Consider the following 16,415-nt stretch of genomic DNA (forward strand, 5'->3'; position numbering starts at 1 on the left):
ACAGAGCTGCCTGCTTTCCAGGCTCTACACACCCACGGGGAGGGCTTCGAATGCCAAGCTAAGGGGGCTGACTGGATGTCAGGAGGCACAGTGAGCCACAGAGGGTCCTGAGCGGGGGTGACCTGGTTAGATTTACAATTCCGAAAGAGACTCATAAAGCATTAGAGTCGGAGGGGCCTTGGGGGCTGTCTGGTGAAGCTGCCAGCTATAAGGCAGCAGAGAGGGGCTCATGAGAAACTCAGATGCCCCAGTTCTAGGATTCCAGGCCAGGCCCTTCCACCTCTGTGATTCCTGCTGACTCCTGGCTCCCCAAGGTATGATGGGGTCTAGGAGGTGGAGCCCAGACAGCCCTGGGATAACTCCTCATCACAGGAGGTGCTGGGGCACCTGCTCCTCCAGACAGTTCCCTGGTCCCCAACCTGCTCCAGGCCCCAGGCCCAGGCTGACACCCCTGATATGCCCAAGCCAAGGGCTGGAGAGCCCAGGGTGTGCTGAGAAAGTTAAGTCTGGAAATCAGGCCTTTGGAGGAAAGTGAGAGGTTAAGGCATAAGAATTGGAAACAGGACACTGGGGAGACTTGGGAGCCCACCATGCCCAGTGGGACATCACACACACTCACACACACACACCCTTCTCACTGGGCAGAGGGGCAGTAAGCCCAGGAACTACCACCCTGGGCAGAATGCCGCTCCACTACTTACCTGCTCTCTGATCTCAAATGATGGCCACCATGACGATATTGAGCAAGAACCTGGTACCAAAATAAGCACTTCCTGTGCGGTCCTCACAGCCTCCGAGGCTGGTAGAACTCACCCAATTTTATCAGTGAGGAAACTGAGACTTAGAACTGAAGGCACTCATCTCGGATCATTCACAAGTGGAGCAGTCAAGAAACAAGCTCTGGTTGTCCCACATCAGGGTTCATGTCTGGAACTGCTCTGCTGGTTTCCCCAGAGCCTCAGCTCCTGACAGTGGGAGAGCAATACTTGCCCCAAGGGCTGTGGAGAGGATCCGAGATCACGCTGGGGACAGTGCCAGGCCTAGCAGAGTGAGCACCCAGGAGCTGAACCCACGTGCATTCCCCTTCTCCTCTCTGCCTCTGTTAGCCCATCTCTGGGGTTGTTAAAGGGTGAGGCTCCAGGGGCCTTGGCAGGCAACTGCGAGTAGAGCCCATATACCCTCATACCTGGGATGCTGGCCCTGATGGGAGTGTTGCTCTGCCTGGGGTACCTGCATCCTTGTCTCAGACCTGTCCTGCCCAGGCTGCTGCTACTGCACCTGCTACTACCTCTGATCCTATCTTGAGGGATGGGACCCCCATTGTGGTGCCTCAGCCAGATGCTTATTGTATACCCCAGCCTGGGACTCAGTTCTGAGAAGTTCCAGTGGGACGGGGCCAGGCAGGACGAGCCAGGCCAACATATACAGGCAAGGCATGGGCACAGTGCACGTACGCAGGTGTGGGATATCTGGGTGAGCACAAGGGCGGTACCTGCACCCCTAGGCCCCAGAACCCTCTTCTTAACACCACTGGATCACATTTCTAACCCACCCTGTGCCCCATGAATGAGATGCCAGCCCTGCCCACAAGGAACTCCCAAACCCTCAGCCTGGAGGCCTGGAGAGAGGATAAGGGATGTACAGTGAAAACCTCAGCACAGCTTAGGGTGTGACCAAGGAGGAACGGGAGGTTGGGGACCGCTTCTCCAAGGAGGTAGTGCTGGGGCACCACGGGCTGATGTCTGAGTGAGTGAAGAAAGGAAAGGCGTTCCATTCCCAGGGAGGCCTGGGGGCATTCAAGTTCCTGACCCGTTCCGGGTCTGATCACTCCCATGCAGCTACAGCCTAACACATGGGTTGTATGCAGATGGAGAGGTGTCTGACCATGTTGGTAGACCTCGAACACCAAGCTGAAGATTCTGAAAAATGTCTGAATTAAATTTTCAGCGAGTTGGACGGGCAGGCGTCCCAGGAGGGGCACAGCCCCAGCAAAGGCGTGGGGGTTGGGGTACCTGTGCTGAGATGGACAACTGGCCAGACGGGTGCACAGGCCCTGGTTGGGGAGATGACGTATGGGTCTCCAGAGTCAGGCGGACCCTCCCAAAGTCAGGAGCAGCACACAGCATGTGAGGAGTTTACTGCCCCCCACCTCAGATGTCCACCCTCCTGGCAAGGGCCAGAGAGGAACAAAGGGACCGGCTGGGGGCTGAGACGCAGCCTGCCCTTCAGCCACTGCTCCACCTCACTACGGGTGAACCTGGCCCAGGCCTTGCAGGAGAGCAGGGGGTTGGGGTGTGGCTTGTGGCCTATTTACTCCCCGAACAGGATTTCCTTCTGGTTTTGATGCATGGAAAAGGCATAACATCTGGAAATAGGAAGCAGAACAGCTTCTAAAACCCAGCTGCGGGCGCCTTGCCTTGGAACAGCCCCAAGCAGAGCAGGCCCGCAGTTGTGGCCAGGTCTTCAAGGGAGAGGCACTGGGAGTGCCCTCCCCAGACCGGCTGTTGTCTCTGAGTCCTTGTCCTCACGTCTGTCCTGGCCTAGAGGATGGAACCAGTGGCTCAAGAGAGGGAGCCTGGCTTCCTCTGATTTGCTTCTTCTTAAGAGTCACCTCCCCCTGCCCCCCGCTCCTGGGAAGACAGCAAGCACAGAGGAGCCACCTGGACTCTGGCACCAGATGTGGCCTGCGTCCTATCCCAACCCTGTGACCACCCTAGGAAGCCTCCATCTCTGAGGTGGGGATGTTGGGGCTGCTCACTTTTTGATTGTCGTATGGTTAAACCTCTAGCATCATGCCTGGACAGAGAGCAGATGCAGGCCAGGGTACCTCCTCCTCCTGCCCATGGCAGGCACCTTGGGAATGGAAGCTGGACAGTGAGGAGAAGCAGGAAAGGGCAGCCAGTCACACGGGGACCAGGAAATGCTCCTCAGGGCTGTGTGCGAGGGATCTTGTAGGCTGACGGGGGTTGGACAGACTGTTACCAGAGATAGGACATTCCTTGCTGAGTGTCTTGCAGGAACAAAGACTTGGAATTACCTGGCAGACCCTTGCTGCTGTGAGCCTCGGGTGGGGAGTCAAGAGGGGCCAGAGGTGTGGAGGGCTGGGTGTTTGAATGTTAGGCCCGCGGGGATTTAGGCGAGAGCAGCAGGGTCTCTTTCATATGTCAGAGCCTCCTGGGGTAGCTGTGTAGAGGGTAGGGAGGAAGGAGTTTGAAGTTAGAGGACTCTGGGGGGAGAGATGGGAGCTGGACAGAAGCTGCCGGAATCGGCACTGTCTGTGTTCCTCTCTGTCCACGCTCACCCCCACCAGGGACATCACTGCATGCTCACTGCCTGGCGTGGGACCTGGTGCATACTTGGGGCATTGAACAGATGAACAGCCAAATGATAAGTCAGAGAGTCTGAGTTTACAAGTGTGGTCGTTGTTCTGACAGCAATCAGCATGATGCTGTGTTCTAGGGCGGCAAAGCCCTTTGAGTCAGTTTCCCACCCCTTGGGGCCTTCATATCAGCCCTGGATGTTGGCCACACAGCCGACATATGAACTACAGCCCCCCAGGCTCCGCACAGTTTGTAGGCAAGGAATTAAGGCACAGACATATCAAGGGCACTGCTCAGAGCCTCACGGGGAGAGGACCCTACTAAAATCCAGGCCTTGGGTTCCAAATCCAGGGCTGTCTACACCGGACACGTGCCTGCACCCTGTCCATTCAGGGCTGCACTACCATAAGAGTGGCATGTCACTTCCAGATGCCATTGGAGGGCAGACCCATCCGGAGACAGAAGGACCAGTTTTTTCTCAAGTCCTAGTGGCCATTTCTAAATTGGGGATGGATTTTTTTCTGGACCCACCAGACCTTCCCAGATAAGAGTCTGGGTTCTGGGCACTTCATGGGGAGCTGAACTGGGGCATCGGAAGGCCTCGGGAGGGGCCGGTGGGGGGTTGGCAGGGGAGCAGATGCCATGGCCCATTTCTGGGCTGGGTGGTGGGCCCTTAGGGGCCTGAAGAGCGCCCCTCAACTGGCCTCTCCTGCAGTTCGAGGGCTGCAGCAAGGCCTTCTCGCGGCTGGAGAATCTCAAGATCCACCTGCGGAGCCACACGGGTGAGAAGCCGTACCTGTGCCAGCACCCAGGCTGTCAGAAGGCCTTCAGCAACTCCAGCGACCGCGCCAAGCACCAGCGCACCCACCTTGACACGGTAGGCCGGGGGCAGAGGCCGAGGGTGGGGGGTGGAGGACAAGCACTCCGCCCGTATTTGTCTAATGCAGGGCAGCAGCCACCTCCAGGCAGAATCCCTGCCTCCAGCCTTATGGACATTTTGGGCAGGACAGTTCTTTGCTGGGAGAGGGAAGTCCCATCATTTAGGGTGTTTAGCCACCTTCCTGGCCTCTTTTGTTGTTTTAGTTGCTAAGTTGTGTCCCTACGAACTCTTTTGCAACCCTATGAACTACAGCCCGCCAGGCTCCCCTGTCCATGGGATTTCCCAGTCAAGAATACTCGAGTGGGTTGCCATTTCCTTCTCCGGGGGCTCTTCTCCACCCAGGGATCGAACCTGTGGCTTCTGCCGTGTCTCTTGCATTGCAGGCGGATTCTTTACCACTGGGGAAGCGATTTTCTGCTTCCCAGTTGTGACAACGAAAAATGTCTTTCAGTGTTGAAAAAACTCCTGGGGAGGAGGAATTAAACTCTCCCCTAGTTGAGAACCACCAGCCCAAGCAGTAGTGCGGGCCCCACTAAGTGGGGGCGCGGGGCGGGGTGGGGGCGGGGCAGCTCACATCCTGCATCTTCTCCCCGGGCCTGTCAGTCACTCAAAGCCAGTCCTCCCTGCTCTTCCTCGCCCACCCCCACCCTGACCCCTGGCATGGAGACAGGCCAGAGGCTCTCCAGGGCCTTGCATATCTCCTGGGCATGGTGGGTAAGCCGTTGAGGTAAGCAGGGCCCAAGACTCCAGGCCCCTGGATCAGTGACCTGGGCCCCAGATGCCGGTGTGTCCACCTCCTCTCCTGTTTGTGCCAGTGTGATAGATAATCTGTGGTTCCACCACAGCACCGGTCCAAGCATTCTGTGCTATGCATACAGACTTTAGCAGTTAACAGAGCACTTCTACAACATCGTCTCCCACCATCTCTGCCGGTCAGCAGGTCACGAGCCCATTTGACAGATGAGGAAAGTGGGGCTCCGGGCAGTTCCCTACTCAGCCTGAAGGTGGCAGAGTTGACTGGGGCCTCCCCCAAGTCTCACAGCACCTATGTGAGGGGATGCACCAGCCTGGGAGACCCCCGGCCCCTCAGTGCAGCAGAAGATGGGTCCATAGCCAGACTCCACATCTGGACCACTGGCCTGTATCTCTGCTGTTTGTGTGAATGTTTGGGGAACTCTGCCGGTGGGGGCCTGGGAGACCTGTGTGGTCGTGCGGCCCAGCTTGTCCAGTACCCTGAACATACAGATGTGGAAACAGAGGCCCAGATGGGCGATTGACCCCTCCAGGGTAAGTCGGAGGCCACAAGGCAACAGAAGTCAGAGCTGGAGGCCCTCTGGGGGTTTTATAGCTGGGAAAACCAAGATCCCCAAAAGATGGGGGAGGTGGATAGCAGACAATAGCAGGGGAGTCATGTTTTGGGGCCAGGCCGGTCCCTGGGCAGAATGTTCTACACATCTCCCCGTCCCCCAAGATCATACACACCCTCCCCCAATTTAATCCTAGTGACAAACCACAAGGTAGGGGCCTGTTCCCATTTTGCAGACAAAGAAACTGAGGCTCAGAGATGAAATCATTGACTGTCATGTGGCTGGAAAGTGGGGGAGCTGGGATGCAACCCAGTCTGTCTGACCGCTAGTTCAGTGCCCCTTGCTGAAGAAGGGGAGAAGCGCGGAGGGGATGAGGTAGGAAGGAAGAGCCCTGCCCCCAACCCGAGCCCGACCACTCTCCCCCCTACCCCCACCTCAGGCTTACTGTCTTGGGGTTGGGGACATGGAGTGAAGAGGTATGCTAACAAACCCCTCCATCATCTTCTCATGACCAGCCCCTGGGGCCCTTGGCACCTATACCAGCTCCGAGAGGTATACGCGGCAGCCCCAGCAACACCAGGCCCCTCTGCACCCCCTCCCCCAGGCCTCCCTCCAGGCATCTCGGGGTCACCTACCCTGACTTACCCCTTCCTCCCCTCTCCTTACTGAATTTCCTGGCCCCAGCCCCAAAGCAACAGGCCTCTGGCCCCCCACTTGTGTGTGAACGGAGCTCCGAGGGCAGGGTCAGGGCAGGCCCAGAATGAGCCCGTGGGGTTATCTCAGTACTGCATCTCCCCAGAAAGTCCTGGTCAAGCCCAGCCCCCGCGCCAGGGCCATGGAGACACTGCAGTGGCTCCCCATGGCTAGGTTGCTTTCCCAGCACCCGAGGCTCAGGCCCGTGGGGTCAGCCCCATGCAGGCTGGGCCTTGTTTTCCAGAGGGGACCTGGTCATGTCCCCAGCTCCCCTCTGGCACCAGAGAATGTGGGATTATCTCCACGGGCAGGAAAGCAGTGGAATAGACTGGAGAGAGCCAGCCTGGGTTCTAATCCCAGCCCTCCATCTGTTCCCAGAGATCTGAGAACTGCCACCCAGCCTCTCTGGGCCTCAAACACTCCTACCTTACAGGAGAGGGATGGGGAATCAACTGAGGCGACAGGTGTGGCAGCCAGACACAGGGTCTGCTCAGCAAACTTGAGTCGCTGACCTACCTGTGACTCGCTGACTGCATGCTGACCAAATCCTGCCACATCCCAGCTACTCCATGTGCAGTTCAAGTCGTGACTGCCACAGACTGTCCTGCCCTGGCCTCGGTTTCCTTACAGGGAAGATGGGGGCAATAGTCACTCCTTTGCCCACTTCCCTGGACCATTCAGGGCTGCAGAAGAGAGGGGGCACCTTAGCAGAGGGGCATGGGCACTGCACTTCTGCAGGATCTTGGGCAAAGCGTCAGCCTCAGTTTCCTCATCTGTAAAGTGGGGGTGCTTTTCATGGGGTGGGTGTACGGCTGAGAGGAGATCGCAGCCGGCCAGCACTGAGCGCAGTGCCTGCACATTGGGGGGGCTCAGTATGTGAGGGGCTGTCTTATGCACAGGTCGGGAGGGTGCTGTGAGGTGCTCGATGCCCACAGCACGGCCCTGAGTGTCCTGCTGTGAGCGAGGCCTTGGAGCTGGTGCAGTGACTGCAGGCCTGGGGCTTGGCTGCTGCTTGGGACAGCCAGCCACAGGGTTTCCTGAGGGCTCCTGGGGGAGCTGAGCTGGAGGAATGTTCTACACACGTCAGGCCCTGGAAAAACAAACACAGAGATGGGCCTTGTGCCCTCTTTCCAGGCGAGGGCGCCTGCACACACGGAGCTCTGTTTGTTTGCTTTTTGACAAAAGCGCGTGGATTTGTATCAGCATCCCCTGGGGACAGGGCCTGGGGCAGAGCAGGGCTCGGCCCATGAGAGAAAGTGCGTGTGTGTGTGTGTGTGTGTGTGTGTGTGTGTGTGTGTGTTGGGGTGGGAATCAGGACCAAGAAAGAAGGGCCCTGTGGGGTGTGGGTCTGTGTCTGTGTCTCTGGGTGGTTGTGTGGGGGGCAGCTCCGAGGCCTGCCTTCCACCCTCCCACTGTACCTGCCCTTCAGCGAGGCCAGCCCCTCACTGCTCTGTCTCTCTCTTTGCTCTCCTCTGCTTCTTTAACCTGGCAACTCTCCGCGGCAGCACCAAGGTATGGCCCTCTGTTTCTGCTCCCCGTCCCCAACCCCATGCTGCCCAGCAGGGCTGTCTCACCTCGAGGTATAGGGGCAGTTCAGTAGGCATGGCTGGTGGGCACGTAGGCATCACCTCCAAACGTCCCCCACCACAGTGTCCCCTGCCAGTGGTTGGAGGCCAGAGGGCCCCGAGAAATCAGAGCTGCTGGATGTGTTCGGAAAGGGAGCCTTAGGGACTTCAAGCCCCAGTGGCAGCTGGAGTACCTGAGCAAGGTCTCATGGAAGTTTGCCTCTACGGGGAGCTCAGAATTTAGTTAGGGCCACAGAGCCCCTGACCTGGGATGAATCAGAAGGGACCCCTCCCGGAAGAAAACTCACCCCTGAACTGACCCAGCAGCACAGTTGGACAGTGCTACCGGTAGAAACTTGAGAAGTGGCGGTGGGAACCAGACTCAAGGAGAGGTTGGAGAGGAGGTGAAGAGAGCTGGGTGTGCCGGCGTGGGAGGAGGGGTGAGGACTCAGCCAGGGCTAAAGTCACAAAGGGCCTTCAGCGCCCGGAGATGGGCTGTATCCGAGGGCACCAGGGAGCCATGGGGGGGTTAGAAGGTGAGAGCGTGGCCAGGCCTGTGAGAAGGGCCCTGTGGCTGTGAATGAGAGGGGATGTTGGAGGTGTAGAGGGCACACTGGGGTCTGGATAGGAACCAGGGGAGGTGGTGGGCACCGACTTGTTCTAGAAGATGAATGAGGCTCCAAGGGAGAGGGATGTGAAGGGCACCGATGCCCAGCCTACCCAGGGCTACACCTGAGACCCAGTACCCTCTGGTCTCCTGTGATTATTGGTTTGAGGACCTACAATTCTCATAGCCTGGGGACCAGTCTGGGGACTCTGGACCCACTGCAAGGGTTGGTCAGGTGCTCCCAGCCTGGGCCCTGCCTCTCTCCAGCTTGGTCCATGTTTGTGCCCCATTGCCTTGTGCTCTGCCCCACTCCTGTTCTTCCTCTTCCTCCTCCCCCTCTGCAAGGCCACCACCTCACTTTGCTCCTTGTTCACTTGCTGCTTCTCTGCAGCTCTGAGCCACAAAGGGTCTACTTTTCTCAGAATCAGTGTCAGAGCTGGAAGAAGTCTTAGAACTTGGGGGGCCCCATCTTGCAGAGGAGAAAGTGAGAGTCCGACAGGGGAGGCATCTTACCTGAGGTCCCAGGATGAGGGTAGAATGGAGACACAAACTCCTCCTTCACCACCAGGCCAGGCACCTTCTCCCCACCCGTGGGCAGGCCTGAGTCAGACTCCTCCTGGCTTAGGACACAGGGAGGGATAGGACGTGAGCCACACAGCAGGACGTAGGGCCTGGTGGGTGGCCCCCCACTCACCCCGCCTCTGCCCTCTGATGTTACAGAAGCCGTACGCCTGCCAGATCCCTGGCTGCTCCAAGCGCTACACAGACCCCAGCTCCCTCCGCAAGCACGTGAAGGCCCATTCGGCCAAAGAGCAGCAGGTGCGTAAGAAGGTAAGAGGGCTCCGTTCCAGGCCCATCTCCACAGACAACCCCTCCCCACCCCACCCGGCCTCCCATCCAGCATCAAGACAGGTAAAGGTCACACTCCTTGCACGCATCCAGCCTTCCACACCCAAGGGTGTTACTGTCTCTCACCCTCCGTCTGCCTCCCACCAGCCCAAGTGTCAAGATGGTCCATGACTTACAGTGGTTTGGCTTCTGATGGTCCAGCTTATAATTTTTCAACTTTATGATGGTACAAAGGTGTTTTCACAAGTTTGGTAGAAACCACACTTTGAAGTCTGATCTTCTCCCAGGCCTGCAATGTGCAGGATCTTCTCTTGTGATGCTGGGCAGTGGCAGCTGCTTGACCACAAGGGTGAACAACTGATACACTCACAGCTATTCTGTTCCCAGACCACCATTCTGCTTTTCACTTCCAGTACAGTATTCTGAAAGTGAGCTATTCAGAAGTGAGCTATTCTGGAAGTACATTACATGAGCAATTTGGCACTTTGTTTGAGACAGGCTTTGCCTGAGGTGATTTTGCCCAGCCGTAGGCAAAGTCTGGTTCCCACCGCCACTTCTCAAGGAGAAGGCAATGGCACCCCACTCCAGTACTCTTGCCTGGAAAATCCCATGGATGGAGGAGCCTGGTAGGCTGCAGTCCATGGGGTCGCTAAGAGTTGGACACGACTGAGCGACTTCACTTTCACTTTTCACTTTCGCACATTGGAGAAGGAAATGGCAACCTACTCCAATGTTTTTGCCTGGAGAATCCCAGGGATGGGGGAGCTTGGTGGGCTGCCATCTATGGGATCACATAGAGTCGGACACGACTGAAGTGACTTAGCAGCAGCAGCAGCAGGCTTATATAAGTGTTCTGAGCACATTTAAGGTAGGGGAGGCTAAACTATGGTATTAGGTAGGTTCAGTTCAGTTCAGTTGCTCAGTCATGTCCAACTCTTTGTGACCCCAAGGACTGCAGCACGCCAGGCCTCCCTGCCCATCACAAACTCCCAGAGCTTACTCAAACTCATGTCCATCGAGCTGGTGATGCCATCCAACCATCTCATCCTCTGTTGTCCTCTTCTCCTCCTGCCTTCAATCTTTCCCAGAATCAGGTTCTTTTCCAGTTCTTTGCATTAGGTGGCCAAAGAATTGGAGCTTCAGCTTCAGGATCAGCCCTTCCAATGAATATTCAGGACTGATTTCCTTTAGGATGGACTGGTTTGATCTCTTTGCAGTTAAAGGGACTCTCAAGAGTCTTCTCCAACCCCACAGTTTAAAAGTACCAATTCTTCGGCGCTCAACTTTCTTTATGGTCCAACTCTCACATCCATACATGACTACTGGAAAAACCATAGCTTTGACTAGATGGACCTTTGTCGGCAAAGTCACGTCTCTGCTTTTTAATATGCTCTCTAGGTTGATCATAGCTTTTCTTCCAAGGAACAAGCATCTTTTAATTTCATGGCTGCAGTCACCATCTGCAGTGATTTTGGAGCCCGAGAAAATAAAGTTTGTCACTGTTTCCATTGTTTCCCCATCTATTTGCCATGAAGTGATGGGACCAGATGGCTACGATCTTCATTTTTGAATGTTGAGTTTGGTAGGTTAGGTGTGAAAGTGAAAGTGAAACTGCTCAGTCGTGTCCAACTCTTTGCGACCCCAGGGGCTGTAGCCTACCAGGTTCCACCGTCCATGGGATTTTCCAGGCAAGAATACTGGAGTGGGTTGCCATTTCCTTCTCCAGGGGATCTTCCCGACCCAGGGATTGAACCCAGGTTTCCTGCATTGTAGGCAGACACTTTACCATCTGAGCCACCAGGGAAGTCAGGTTAGGTGTATTAAATGCAATTTTTATTTTTTATATTTTCAGACCTTGATGGGTTTATGAGGCCATAACCTCATTATAAGTTGAGGGAGATCTGTACTTCCTCACTCTCAGCCTGAAGACATTTATCCCCCAACCAGCTCCTCTCTCATCCATTTGCCCACTGACCCCCTTCACCAGGACATTCGTTTACAAACATTTGATGTCAGGCATTCAGGATGCAAAAATAAAACCATGGTCCCCACCTTCAGTGGGGACCCACAATATGGCAAAGACTGCAATAGATGTGTGCAGAAAACAGTCAAAGAACTGGGAAATGGCTTGGCCTGTTGGGGGGGAACTGGAGGGTCACGGAAGAAGTGATGTGGGGCTGGGGCTGGGGGCAGTGGTGTGCAGGCTCATGGCTGCTGGCAGCGTGGCCTTGGGCACTTGTCTTAGTGCCTTTGTTCTTCATGTCCTCAGCTGTCAGATGGGGGCATAGAGGACTTGCTTTTAAGGGTTGTCATGAGGATTAAACAAGGAAATCTATGTCAAGGGTTTGTTGACCAATACTTGACCCAAAGTAAAAGTTCTGAACAGAAGTCAGGAGGTGTTGTCATTAAGTCTTAAAGAAGGAGTAAGCACTGGGCCTGTGAAGATGGGGCCCCAGAGAGTGACTGAAGCTTGAAACACTGTTTGAGGACCAGCCTCACACAGTCCCTGCCTGTCTCTGGGCTGAGCAGTGAGGCATGGGGGAGAGGCTATGGGGGTGGGGTGACAGGATGGTCCTGCAGAGGTGGCAGGACTGTCCTGAGGATGGGGGGTTCCATCGAGGGGTTGTAGGCAGAGATGGGACACGTCACCCTGAAAGGTGGCACTGGGGGAAGTGTAGAGAATGGGTCGAGGTGGTTAGAGGGACATTCGAGACAGGGAGGCCACTGCTGGGGGCAGGAGAGACATGGGGTGTGGGGCTGACCTGGGGCAGGGTGGGAGGGGAGAAAGAGGGACTGGGCTTGGTGACTGCTTGGCTGGGTTGGGGGGACATGGCAGGAGGAGCATGTGTCAGATGTTGTGGGGGGGGCAGGATGGGTGGATGGTGGTTCCCTTCACCAGGACAGAGAATCTGAGAAAGAAGCAGGCTTGCAGGAGAAAGCAGCAGGTTCTGTTTTGGACAGGAGGCGTGTGAGCCGCTGAGGGACCCAGTGCGGTCGGAGGGACAGAACTGCAACTTGGGCCAGGGCCTTACCTGGCTGGGTTTAAGCCACATCTCCCAAGGACCACTGGGGCCACAGGTCCTTGAGTGCCAGGGAGGGTGTGGGGGGGGGGGGGAGAGAAACACAAGGCCAATCTTGAGCCATCAGTGTGACAGAGGAGGACAGAGTGGGAAGACCCCATTAATTTGTTTAGCAGGATTCAGGAGCAGCTCCTGTTTTCCAAGCAGTGTTCTCAGAACTGTGGATACAGTGTAAAGAGGGCAGGAAAAGGCCTAGAGGCTGGAGAAGTAGACTGTTGTATAATCCAGGAGGTAGGGGTATACAGAGATGGGGTGCTAGGAGCAAGCAGACCTCAGTGGCAAAGAAAATGGGAGGGGACAGCTTGGCTCGGGAGCCCCCTGGAAGCTGTAGAGCAGAGGAAGAGCATGGTCAAAGCATGTGCTGTAAGCTTGAGGTGAACACAGCACAACCACATTCACCCTGAGAAGGAAGGGATGAATCTGGTGCTTCACAGGCTGTTTCTCATCTAGGCCTCACTATAATCTTTGGAAGTGGGAGATTCCTCCCCATTTTAGAGATCTGGAAACTGAGGTTCAAAGAGGTAACAAGTCTGCCCAGGGTTGCGTGGTGTGGGAGGGACAGAGCCAGACCCATCTGCTTCCAGGGCACGAGCTCTGTCCACTGCTTTCAGGTTGAGGAGCCTGGGCAGGGACAGGGAATGGCCCGGGCTCCATGCCAGGGAGGCTTCTGTCCTGAGCGGACTGATGCCCAAGGACCAGAATCCTGCCCTGGTTTTCCCAGGCCCCGTGTTTGGCTCGTGCTGAGCCCCTGGGACCTGGGGCCGCAGATCTGCAAACTTCCCAACAATAAGCATCCATTAAAAGCCATCGGGGATGATGTATCTTTCTGGGTAAAGCGACCCTTGTATTATGACAGCTCCTTGGCAGCCCTGCTGCGTTTCAGAGAGAATTAGAAATACTTTTCTTCCTTAATTCTCCTCTCCCGCTGCTCCTAATCCGATCGACATTGCGGTCTGCAAGAACATGCCTTGGCCCTCTTTTGCCAGAAACTTAATTTACATGGAAAACAGCTGCTGGGTCAGGGAGCCGAGAGCCCTTCATCAGGCTAGGCATGCCTTCCCTGGCCTGGGTGCTGGCCCGGCTGGCCTGGGAGGGTGGAAAAACCCTCGGGCTGACTCCCAGCTGCTGTGTGACATGCCACGAGGCTCTTGCCTTCTCTGGGTTGGTTTTGTCCCAGTTAAAATGAAGGGCTGGACGAGTCAATCTTCAGGCCTCTAATGGTCAGCTTTGGGATTTCCGTGGGAGAAGGAACCCTTCCCATCCCGGTGCACAACCCCTCATCACTCGAGGACCCCTGTGCCCGTCTGGTCCCAGTTGAAGGTGTGAAGATGTTCTGAGGAGTCAAGCTCAAGTCTATGTTTAGGGATAGCTGAGGACGATTGGCCAAAGACTTGCCAACCCCAGTGTGCCATTAGCCGACACCCTCAAGGCCAGGTATCGACTCAGTGGGCCCACCGTCACGTGACCGTGGGGGACTCGGCCAGTGGAGTCAGCCAGCCCATGACCCAACACCTTCAACCGTTATTCACACCTGTCCTCTCATCACCCCTCTCAGCAGCCTGGCCTGAGGGGTGATTATTGCTGCTTAGTACGGTGGGAAGGGAGAGTCAGAGAGGTGTTTGTCTAGTGTCACACAGGGAGTGAGAAGAAATGGAGCAGAATGGGGGTCCAGGTCTTTTGTCCCCAGCCCTGGACTCTTTCTGCTGCATTTTGTGCCAGGAAGGAAGAGAGATGGGAGTGGGGAGGAAGGAGGGAAAGACTCTGACTGCACATTCGCTGTGTCCTACTCCCCCAGTGTCAGTCAGCCCAGTCGTGGCCCAAGAACCTGCCCCACAGACTTCCAGCCTCCTGGGAGGCCCAGCTGCTGCACTTTGGTGCCCTCCTGGCATCTGTGCCAAGGTCACGCCCCCGGTGGGGGCTCCCAGCTAGTGACGGAGCCCGGCAGGCCCTGCAGGGATGTGAGGCCAGACCCCTTCCTGGGAGACTTGGGACCCCACTGACTTCCAGCAGACTTAGGCGCCCTGAAGACTCCCTAGTCCCTGGGCTCCCACCAACTTCCTCTCCCTCCGTTCTTCGTTCTGTCTGGTGGCTTTCCCAGCATGCCCAGCTCTCCCTCACCTATTAAAAAATCGTTGCATGCTCAGCCTTGTTTTAGCATCTGCTTCTCAGCCTTGAACCAGCACCACTCTCACCGTGTCCACAATTAGCTCCATTTGACAGCTGAGGAATCTGAAGGGCAGTGAAGGAGGGGTCGTGCCCTGGAGCCACAGTCCTTCCTGCCCTGTCCCCTAGAGTGAGACTTGCTGGGGGGCAGGTGGTCTTGTGCTAACCCCCTCTCTCCCTCTGCTCACTCCCCAGCTGCACACGGGCCCTGATGCTGAGGCTGACGTCCTGACCGAGTGTCTGGCCCTGCAGCAGCTCCATACGTCCACACAGCTGGCTGCCAGCGACGGGAAGGGTGGCCGTGCCCTAGGCCAGGAACTGCTCCCAGGTAGGCAAGCGGGGAGGCAGGGCCGGGGGGGAGCCCTTTCTGCAGCCAGCCCTGCAGGCAGATGGCCGTGCTCCATGGGCAGCAGGGGTCACGTGGGCACGACCTGCTGGAGGCACCCACTCCTTGGACCTTCATTGCCCTGCAGCTCATCTCCCCAGGCATATGTTCCTTCATACCCACTCCTCTGTGACTCATCATTGCCTGTGGGATGAAGTCCAGGCTCCTCCCTGGCCTCCTGGGGCTTAGGCATTCCTGGTGGCCTCCTGCCCCAAGCTTGGCACATTGGACGAGGTTCCCTGCACACACCAGCCTCCCTCTTGCCCGGGAACCACTGTACACACCTTGCCAGCCTCCACTCCCTGCACCTCCATTACAACAGGTCCCACACTTTCTTCAGGACCCACCTCAGGGTTCATGCCCGGGCCCCAACTTAAAGTCCCATGTACGCCCCACCATGATTCCTTGCTTCAGAAGAGAAAACCGAAGCTCTGAGAGGATGGGCAGCTTGGCTGTAATTGCTTCCAGCTCATCATAAGATAGGGCCCCCCCAGGGCCCTGGGACCCTGCCACCCATTCATCCAGACGCTCAGAGCCTCCGGTGCAGCTGAGGCAGCCTGTCTGCCCCTCCCAGCAGGGAGCAGGCCACGGGGCAGGTCTCAGGCCCCGGCAGGAATTCCTGGCTTCTTGGGAACCCAGCCCAGCAAAGGGCAGTGTAGCCCATGGATTCCAGCTGACAATTCTTGTGCTCTGCCCCTTTCCCTGCCCCCTGAAGAAACCACAGCATCAGAGCAGAAAGCTTTTCCCATCCTCTGGGATTTCTTGAATTACCCCAACCATTTTAAACATTTTTTATTTTCTAGTTTTTTAAAATTCTTCCCCCTCAGCCTTAAAGTTGCAGCATGTTTAAAACTCTATCAAAGCACTTACCAAATAGCCTTGGGAAAAGAAGGTATTTTCCCTTTCTCTAGGTAGCCTTTCACAGGGTCTGTGCTCAGACAGATCCACAAGGGTGCGGATAACCCAGGAGAATGGGTCCTTGGAAGAGGGACCATACCCACCTCCCTCCAACTAGGGGTCCCTTCTGCCATGGCTGCACCTCACAGGGTCAAAGTTGCTAAAATACAGGGACCCTAGTAGAGAAGAGGCCCTAGAGCTGACCCAGTCTAGGGATGAAGTTTTGTGTCTCAAGTGCCAGCTGCCTGGAGCTGGAGCTCTGTATTGAGGCTTCTGAGGCTTAGCAGGAAAGAGGGCTGGGACTGGTTAACAATGGTTGCCCTGGGACAGAGGGGCAGAAGTCCTATAGGTGCATCGTTTTTACCATGGGAGGACTCAGGTCTGGGGAGGAAAAGGACTGGCCTAAGGTCATCCAGGAAGGTCAGCAACAGATCCCATTTGGAAGCCTGTTCTCCAAGGTACCAGCCCAAGGCTTGTCTCAGGGAGGGCAGTCAGGACCAGCAACATCTCTTGAGCACCTTCTCAGGCTGGTCACTTTACAACATCATCTCATCCAGTCCCCAATGAGCCCATGCTGCAGATGAGAAGCAGAGTCACTGAGGCAGCATTGTGGATGGGAGGGGCAGTGGGGTAGCACCAAGCCTGCCCAGGCCTGCTCTAGCAGTGGGT

General features: G+C 56.3%; 1 protein-coding gene across 4 annotated transcripts in view; it reads left to right on the plus strand.

Moving 5' to 3' along the window:
- The window catches only part of GLIS1 (GLIS family zinc finger 1), a 238,392-nt gene that overhangs the window by 211,775 nt on the left and 10,202 nt on the right, over positions 1-16,415 (plus strand). For 3 of the 4 annotated variants that reach the window (XM_043877985.1, XM_043877984.1, XM_043877982.1), the window contains exons 5-7: positions 4,036-4,197; positions 9,093-9,203; positions 14,660-14,792. In XM_043877985.1, coding sequence (XP_043733920.1) covers positions 4,036-4,197; positions 9,093-9,203; positions 14,660-14,792 — 406 coding nt within the window. The remainder of the gene's footprint in view (positions 1-4,035; positions 4,198-9,092; positions 9,204-14,659; positions 14,793-16,415) is intronic. The other variant, XM_043877983.1, reaches the window with a different exon arrangement.

Source organism: Cervus elaphus, chromosome 20 (genome assembly GCF_910594005.1).
Source record: "Cervus elaphus chromosome 20, mCerEla1.1, whole genome shotgun sequence".
Taxonomy (NCBI): Eukaryota; Metazoa; Chordata; class Mammalia; order Artiodactyla; family Cervidae; genus Cervus; species Cervus elaphus.